Consider the following 9,262-nt stretch of genomic DNA (forward strand, 5'->3'; position numbering starts at 1 on the left):
ATATTTGCCCTCAAGGTAACCAAGGTAACCCAAACACCATTCTTCAGGATGCCTCCCCCAGGGTTTGCTCCAATATTGGATGGCTGGCTTCATGTTATCAAGAATAGCCGGCCTTTTTTTCCTATCTAAAATGCACCAGGGGTTTCTCATTCTGGCTAGTCTCTCCATAAATGGTAACTCATGCCATTCCATATGTTTTCCTTCATAGTTTACCCATCTTTTACCAAATCTCCTATCATGTTTTGTTCTAGGGTATCCATAAATTTCCCCAGAGAGCGAGCCAGAGTCTTACTCATAATATTAATGGCCTGAATCAAGGGAGGAAACTGATGCATCAGTTCCTCCATATTCAAGGAGCCGTTAGGAATGTTTCCTGGTTCCTTAAAAAAATTAAGTTTTTGTCAAGAGAAAAGTAGAAGAGAAGAAAAAGATAGCAGAGCCAACGCAAGAAACCATCTCCAGGAACAAAGTGAACTAGGTCGTTGAGGCTGATGAGGCACCACAACTCGAGCAGACTGCCAGGGAGCCACGGGGGCCAAGCTCCAGGAAGCAGGAGCCCCTCATTTTGAGACGGCCACCAGTTGAGAGGCATTTTGTCACACAGGCGAGACAGCCATGGCAGTTCCCCTTACTGCACATCCTTTCCAGCATAAGCTATCATTGGTGTTTTTGATCTTAGTCATTCGGACAGGTGTAAGATGGTATCTTAGAGTTGTTTTGATTTGCATTTCTCTGATGGCTAAGGATGTTGAACATTTCATTAAATGTCCTTCAGCCATTTGAGAGTCTTCTGTTGCAAATTTCCTGTTTAGTTCTGTACCCCATTTTTAATAGGGTTATTTTGAAGTTTGATGTCTAATTTCTTGTTTTCATTATATATTTTGGAGAACAGTCCTTTGTCTGATGTGGGGTTGGTGAAGATCTTTCCCCATTCAGTAAGCTGCCTTTTGGTCTTTTTGACTATATCCTTTGCTTTACAGAAGCTTCTTAGTTTCAGGAGGTCTCATTTATTTATTTTTGCCCTCAGCATCTGTGCTACTAGTGTTATATTTAGGAAGTGGTCTCCTGTGCCCATGCATTAAAAGCTACTTTCCACTTTCTCTTCTATCAGGTTCAGTGTGATCGGATTTATATAGAGTCTTTAATCCATTGACTTGAGTTTTGTGCATGGAGATAGATATGGATCTATTTTCATTCTTCTACATGTTGACATCCAGTTATGCCAGCACAATTTGTTGAAGATGCTTTCTTTCTTTCCATTGTATAATTTTATCTTTTTGTCAAAAATCAGGTGTTCATAGGTGTGTGGTTTAATACCTGGGTCTTCAATTCGATTTCATTGGTCAACCTTTTATATGCCAAAACTAAGCTGTTTTCATTACTGTAGGTAGTTCTGCAATAAAGCTTAATGTCAGAGATGGTGATGCCTCTAGAAGTTCCTTTATTGTACAGGATTGTTTTCACCCTCCTGAGTTTTTTTTGTTTTTCCATATGAAGTCTATGAGTATTGTTCTTTCAAAGTTTATGAAGAATTGTGTTGGGATTTTGATGGGGATTGTATTGGATCTATAAATTGCTTTTGGTAGGATTGATATTTTTATTATGTTGATCCTACCTATCTAAGAGCATGGTGAGTGTTACCCCAAGATATTTTATGTTATTTGTGTCTCTTGTGAAGGGTGATGTTTCTCTGATTTCTTTCCGAGCTTCTTTATCATTTGTATATAGGAGGGCTATTGATTTTTTTTTTTGAGTTGATCTTGTATCTTGCCACATCAGTGAAGGTATTTGTCAGCTGTAGGAGTTCCCTGGTAGAGTCACTTGTACATACTATCATATTATCTACAAATAGTGAAAGTTTCACTTCTTCCTTTCCAATTTGAATCCTCTTGATTTTCTTTGGTTGTCTTATTGCTATAGCCAGAACTTCAAGAACTATGTTGAATAGATATAAAGAGTGGACAGCCTTGTCTTGTTCCTGATTTTAGTGGAAAAGCTTTGAGTTTCTCTCCATTTAATTTGATGTTGACTGTCGGCTTGTTGTATATTGCTTTTTTTTTTTTATTATGGTTAGATATGTTCTTTGTACCCCTGATATCTCCAAGACCTTTATTATGAAGAGGTGTTGGATTTTGTTGAAAGTTTTTCAGCATCTATAAATATGATCATATGTTTTTTTTTCTTTCAGTTCATTTATATGGTGGATTATAGTGACAGATTTTTGTATGTTGTATCAGCTCTGCATCTCTGGGATGAAGCCTACTTATCATAGTAGATGATTTTTTTTGATGTGTTCTTTTATTTGGTTTGCTAGTATTTTATTATATTTGCATCTATGTTCATGAGTGAGATTGGTCTGTTAATTTTCTTTCTTAGTTGAGTCTTTGTTTCAGTATCAGAGTAACTGCAGCCTCTTAAAAAGAGTTTGGTAATGTTCTGTTTCTACTATGTGAAACACTTTGAGGAACATAACTATTAGCTCTTTTTTGGAGTTCTGGTAGAATTTTGCACTGAAATCATCCGGCCCTGGGCTTTTTTTTGGCTGGGAGGCTTTTTATGACTATTTCTATTTCGCTGCAGGTTATAGGTCTATTTAAATTGTTCATCTAGTCTTGATTTAATTTTGGTATGTGGTACCTATCCAGAAAACTGTCCATTTCTTTTACATTCTCCAATTTTGTGGAGTACAGGTTTTTGTAATATGACCTAATGGTTCTCTAAATTTCCTCAGTATCTGTTTGATTTGTTTGGATAAGAGTTTGTATATCTTGTTTATTTTCTCAAAGAACCAGGTCTTTGCCTCATTGATTCTTTTTTTTCAATGTTTTATTTATTTATTTATTAAAGATTTCTGTCTCTTCCCCACCGCCGCCTCCCCCTTCCTTCCCCCTCCCCCAATCAAGTCCCCCTCCCTCGTCAGCCCAAAGAGCAATCAGGGTTCCCTGCCCTGTGGGAAGTCCAAGGACCACCCACCTCCATCCAGGTCTAGTAAGGTGAGCATCCACGAAACTGCCTAGGCTCCCACGAACCAGTAGGTACAGTAGGATCAAAAACCCATTGCCATTGTTCTTGAGGTCTCAGTAGTCCTCATTGTCCACTATGTTCAGCGAGACCGGTTTTAACCCGGGCTTTTTCAGACCCAGGCCAGCTGGCCTTGGTGAGTTCCCGATAGAACATCCCCCTTGTCTCAGTGTATGGGTGCACCCCTCGCGGTTCTGAGTTCCTTGCTTGTGCTCTCTCTCCTTCTGCTTCTGATTTGGACCTTGAGATTTCTGTTTTCTTTGTTTCTATCTTATTGATTTCAGCCCTCATTTTGACTATTTCCTATCTTCTACTCCTCCTGGGTAAGTCTGGTTCTTTTTGTTCTAGAGCTTTCAGGTGTGCTGTTAAGTTACTAGTGTGAACTTCCTCCATTTTCTTTATGTAGGCACTTAGTGCTATGAAATTCCCTCTTAGCACTGCTTTCATAGTGTCCCATGGCATTGGGTAAGTTGTGCTTTGATTTTCGTTGAATTTTAGGAAGTTTTTAATTTCTTTATTTCTTCCTTGACACAGGGGTGGTTCAGTAGTTCACTGTTCAATTTTCATGATTTTGTAGGCCTTCTGCAACTAGTATTGTTGTTAAATTTTAACTTTAAACCATGGTGATCTGATAAGATACAGAAGGCTACTCCAATTTTCTTGTGTATGTGGAGGTTTGCTTTGTTATCAAGTATATGGTTAGTTTTAGAGAAGGCACCATGAGGTGCTGAGAAGAAGGTATATTCTTTTGTGTTTGGGTGGAATATTCTATAGATATCTGTGAAGTACCTTTGAGTTATGACATCTGTTTGTTCTCTTCTTTCTCTCTTAAGTTTCTCTCTGGTTGACCTTTCCATTGGTGAGAATGGAGTATTGAAGTCTCCTACTATTAGTGTATGGGGATTGATGTGCAATTTAAGCTTTAGTAATGTTTCTTTTACATATGTGGGTGCTCTTGTATTAAGGGCAGAGATGTTCTGGACTGAGACTTCATCTTAATGGATTGTTCTTGTATGAGTATAAAGTGTTCTTCTCTATTTTTTTCTGATTGATTTTAATTTGAAATCTATTTTGTTAGGTATTAGGATAGCTACACCTGCTTGTTTCTTAGGTCCATTTGATTGTAAAACCTTTTCCCAACCCTTTACTCTGAGGTAGTGTCTGTCTTAGAGGTTGAAGTGTGTTTCTTGTATACGGCAGAAGGCTGGATCATGTTTTTATATCTATTCTCTTAGCAGAAGGCTGGATCATGTTTTTATATCTATTCTCTTAGCCTGTGTCTTTTTATAGGTGAATTGAATCCATTGATATTAAGAGATAATAATGACCAGTGGTTGTTAATTCCTGTTATTTTTCAGTGGTAGTGGTTGTGTGTTTCCCTTCTTTGGCTTTTGCTGGTGGGAAGTTATCTCCTGTCTATGTATTTGTGGGTTCAGTTAGTTTCTTTGGGTTGGGGTTTTCCTTCTGGTACTTTCTGTAGGTCTGGCCTGTTGATACATATTGTTTAAGTCTGATTTTGTCATGGAATAGCTTGTTTGCACCATCGATGGTGAGTGAAAGCTTTGCTGGGTATAATAGTCTGGTCTTGTATCTGTGGTCTCTTAGTGTCTGTAGCACATTTGCCCAAGACCTGGTTCATGGTTTCCATTGAGAAGTTGGGTGTAATTCTGATAGGTCAACTTTTATATGTTACTTGACCCTTTTCCTTTGCAACCCTTAATATTCTTTCTTTATTCTGTATGTTTTGTGTTTTGGTTATTATATGGTGAAGGGACTTTTTTTTTTTTGATCCAGTCAATTTGGTATTCTGTAAGTTTCTTGTACCTTCACAGGGATATTCTTCTTTAGTTTGGGATAATTTTGTTCTATGATTTTGTTGAATATATTTTCTGTGCCTTTCAGCTGGAGTCCTTCTCCTATTCCTATTATTTTTAGGTTTGGCCTTTTCATGGTGTCCTTATTTCCAGATTTAAGCATTTGTTTGATTTAATGTATTATTTGACCAATGAATTGATTTTCTCTATAATATCTTCAACACCTGAGATTCACTCTTCCATCTCTCACATTCTGTTGGTTATACTTGCCTCTGTAGTTTCTGTTCACTTATCCAGATCGTCCATATCAAGAATTCCTTTGGTTTGCATTTTCTTTATTGCCTCTATTTCAGTTTTCATGTCTTGTATTGTTTGCTTCACCAGTTTGATTATTTTTTTCTTGTTTTTTTTTTGGGTTTATTTGAGGGATTTATTAATTTCTTCTAATTTTTTATTCATCTTTTACTTCATTTCTTTAGGGGAGTTTTTCATTTCCTCTTTAAGGGTGTCCATCATTTTTATAAAGTTTCACTTAAAATAATTTTTTTGCTTCTTCTGGGTTAGTATGATCAAGACCTCCTGTTGTTTGACCACTGGGTTCTGGTGTTACCATGTTGCTTATTAGTTTGTTGGATTAATTCTTGCATTGGTGCCTACCCATCTCTTCTTTCAATTTATGCTGGCAGTGTCTTTGCATCTTGGTCTAATCCTTGCAGTGGCTGTCTGAGTCATTGGGAATTGTTCTTGGTCTGCTCTGTACTGTTAATATCTATTTCTCAAGGAGCCACTGAGGTCTCTCTTAGTCTGCTCTCTTAGTCTGCTCTCCTGGTTCACTTTCTTGGTCCATTCTGTGTAGTCACAGCTTGTGCTTTAGAGTTCCTCTCTTGGTCCTCTCTTTTGGTCCTCTCTGCTGGAAACTCTATTGCTGGCTGACTAGAGAAGCTGAGGTAGGTGGGGGAGAGGCCTGAGGTTCTGCCCCACTATGGAGGGCCTAGAGAGTGGAATGTTTTGCTGGGTAACTGGTCACTCTTGTTTTGCTCCTCTCTGTATTGTAGCAAGCTGTGTTTCAGAGTTCCACTGAGGGTAGGCAAATTTGAGTGCACATGGGGCTTTTAGTTTGCAGAGTCTGGTGGATGGGGGTGGGAATTGGGGCAGCCTACCTTCAGGGAACTCTCCTGCTGGCTGGCCAGAAATGCCAAGGAAGTTGCCCCACTACAGAAGGTCTAGAGTGTGAGGTGTTCTGCTGGGTCACTCACCTCTTGTTCCTCTCTGCACTGTAATCAGGTGTGTTTTACAGTTCCACCAAGGTTGCAGGAGGATAGGCGAGTTTGTGGGCAGGATGAGGCTTGTAGCTTGTGGGGTCCAGTGGATAGGGGTGGATCCATTCCTGTGCTCTTAAGGTGGTTGTTAAACCCTGAGTTCAAATGTTGGAGATGATGCTGACTAAGATAGGCTAACATATTACTGAACAAGCACTCTCATTCTTCTCTCCTAGGAAACCTTTTGCTGATTATATTCGTGAGTTATTTTGGAACAAAACTGCACAGGCCCATCATGATCGGTATTGGATGTGTGGTTATGGGCCTAGGGTGTTTCTTAATATCACTACCTCATTTCCTGATGGACCGGTGAGTATCCCAGTCCCTGATGATTATTTTAGGTTCAACTTTCACTTACAGGAAATGAGGCTCAGAATTTTCTCTCTGGGAGGAACAATGCATCCCCAAAGTACAGAATGCTGATATGGAAATTAAAAAATATGGTCTGCACTTTGCTGGTATGATTTGTGGATCTTGTAACCTTGGGTCCACTTAAGGTCCCATCCTGTCCATTGCCAAGTGGGAATTTGAGACACCTCTTTCGTGAAGTTGAGAAACAGCTTTCCTGATATTGAGACTCATGAATCGATTCTCTGAACCTGCAAAAGCTTGTGTTACGTTCTTCATCAGTACTATTTAGAAGCTCCAGTTACAAAGGGACCACAGTGTGCTGTAATCATGGGTCATTCGGGGATAGATCGGTGTCAAGGCTGTTTTAATTTCCATGTTTACCAATGACACTTAAAACAGAAAATTGTAAAATTAAAGTTATGTTGAGTTATCTCTTAGCCCTTTCCTGCTTGCTGGGGGGATGTTCTCAGTTCTTTCTTCTGTTTGCCTGTGTGTCTCACTAGATTTTAATACCTTAATACTAAGTGATGTAAAACTAATATTTTTACCATAGAATTATTTATTCTTTGTTATAGAATTCAATTTTATCTAGATTTAATACTTAACTGATTTTTTACATTTGATCGACTTTCTTTGTGTATCTCATTATCTCATGGGTTTTTCAGTGACTGGTAGGGTGCCCATCCCTCAACACAGGTCCGGGGCTTCAGTATTGACCTGACCATGCCTCTTGCTATTGTCTGTTTCATTCCACCTGCCTCTGAACTACAAACCTCGAACCCAACTCAAGGCCATTTCCTTGTAATTCTCCATCTCTCTTTTCCTTAGGAATTTGTTTGACTTTCTTCTTTCATCTTGCTCTTTCTCCTGCTTCTCTTTCTACTCTTCTTAATTATATCTTTCTTCTATCTTTCCTTTGGTTTTTAAAGATCTTTTTATCAATTTTATGTGTGTCAGTATTTTACCCACATGTGTATAGATGCACTGTGTGTATTTCTGGTGCACACAGATAACAGGAATGTATTGAATTCCCTGGAACTGGAGTTATAGATGGTTGTCACCTACCATGCAGGGCTGGAAATATGAACCCAGGTCCTCCTCAGGAGTAACAAGTTCTCTTAACCACTGAGCCATCTTTCTAGACCACCCCTTTTCTTCTTCTTTTTTTTTTTTTTTTTTTTTTTTTGAGATAGGGTCTTGCTATGAAGCCCGGGCTTGTACAGTATTATTGTGTAGCTCAGGCTGGTCTCAACCTCTTGGTGAGCCTTCTGCTTCAGCCTTTCAGGTGTTGCTATTTCACTCTTAATTACTCACAGGAGGAACATCCTGCCCTCTGCTTTCCTCTTTACTCTCCCTCATTTCTTTCTGTAAACAAAAAATTCCCTACAGCCTTTGGAGACATTGCCTCAAAGTTTGTGTGTTTTGGAGTTAGAATTGGTATTCTAACTACTCTGACTGGTTTCTCTTTTATCTCCACAGTCTGACACTAATGATGATTGGTTTAAGCCCTTTGCCTCATCAGGCGCCTTCAGTCAGTGAATTTTGTAAAGTTTTTGTACTCTTTCCTTCTTGATGATATCCTCCTCCTTCTTCTCTTCTGCAGCTGCTATTTGAGCACTAACATCTTAGATTTCATTCATATCTTGCTATCTTTCTAATTTCACGTCTTTGAATCTCTTGGGAACTTCCCAAGAGATTTAGTTTTGTCATCCAATCTCTTGAATGGGCTTGTCACTTGTCTTATCATATCTCTAAATTTTTATTATCAAGGCCACTTCTTTACCTTGAATATCTCCTTTGAGGGAACATCTTGTTATTTTCTCAGGAATTCAGTGTCTTTTCCCTTGTGTCTTTCTTTATATTTCTCCTATGTCTCTGACTCTTTACATGTAGCTTTTGTTTGTCTTTTACTTACTGTAATAGTTCTGTAATAGAGTGCCCCCCACAGATGGTTCTTGGTTATTTTTTCATATTTAAGAAAGGATAACAACAGAAAGCTAACTAGAAATTCTGTATTCAAGTATCACTTGGTTAATGGGAGACTTTTGTGGTTTTCAGTAGGATGAATCCACAGGTTACTGATCTGGACTGGGTGGTGATGAGTAGAACTAGGTGGTATTTGAGCTGAACTCACTGAAGTTGAGCTGTCTCAGAAATGTATGTAATTTGTAATCCCAGGCAGGCATTCTCTGCACTTACTAAAGAGGTAGAAAGTTGGTTACCAGTCAGAAAGCAATGGGAGCATCATCTTCAGTGTGCAGGGTTTTAAAATAGTACATTCCTCCCTTTTGTCCTCGGTGTCCTCAGTTTTCCAGTTCGGATCCTTTCCTACGTGTTGAAATAGGAGCGGCGGGGCTGTGTCCCCAACACCCCAGCTGCTTGGCTAGCTCATGCCCGAAATAACAACACACAAACTATATTCATTTAAGAACTGCTTGGCCCATGAACTCTAGCCCTTACAGGCTAATTCTAGCACCTGGACTAGCCCATTTCTAGTAATGTGTGTAAGCACCCCAAGGTGCGCTTACCTGGAAGATTCTAGCCTAAGTCCATCGTGGATTGGAGCTGCCTGGGAGAGCAGAGCATGGCGTCTCCGGTCCCTCTGGAAGCAGAGCAGAGTCTGACCTCATTTCCTCTTCCGCCCAGCATCCTATTCTGTTTATTTCACCCACCTATCTTTTAACCTATCAGGGCCAGCAGTTTCTTTATTGCTCAGCCAATGAAATCAACAGATTGATATGACACTCCCACATCACT

General features: G+C 39.3%; 2 protein-coding genes across 8 annotated transcripts in view; one reads left to right on the forward strand and one right to left on the reverse strand.

The window, feature by feature from the left end:
- LOC126497316 (solute carrier organic anion transporter family member 1A5-like) overlaps window positions 1-9,262 on the forward strand; it is a 98,923-nt gene that overhangs the window by 45,837 nt on the left and 43,824 nt on the right. For all 4 annotated transcript variants that reach the window (XM_050135281.1, XM_050135279.1, XM_050135280.1 and 1 more), the window contains one exon: window positions 6,331-6,463. In XM_050135281.1, the coding sequence (XP_049991238.1) occupies window positions 6,331-6,463 (133 nt within the window). The remainder of the gene's footprint in view (window positions 1-6,330; window positions 6,464-9,262) is intronic.
- Iapp (islet amyloid polypeptide) overlaps window positions 1-9,262 on the reverse strand; it is a 44,857-nt gene that overhangs the window by 33,041 nt on the left and 2,554 nt on the right. For 2 of the 4 annotated variants that reach the window (XM_050135301.1, XM_050135302.1), the window contains exon 1: window positions 9,034-9,256. The exons of the other annotated variants lie outside the window; for them this stretch is intronic. The gene's annotated coding sequence lies outside the window, so the exon portion shown is untranslated. Of the gene's footprint in view, window positions 1-9,033; window positions 9,257-9,262 lie in introns of those variants that run through there. 4 annotated transcript variants of the gene reach the window in all.

This window comes from Alexandromys fortis, unplaced genomic scaffold, assembly GCF_014885135.2.
Source record: "Alexandromys fortis isolate MF-2015 unplaced genomic scaffold, M_Fortis_MF-2015_v1.1 scaffold_21, whole genome shotgun sequence".
NCBI classification, from domain to species: domain Eukaryota; kingdom Metazoa; phylum Chordata; class Mammalia; order Rodentia; family Cricetidae; genus Alexandromys; species Alexandromys fortis.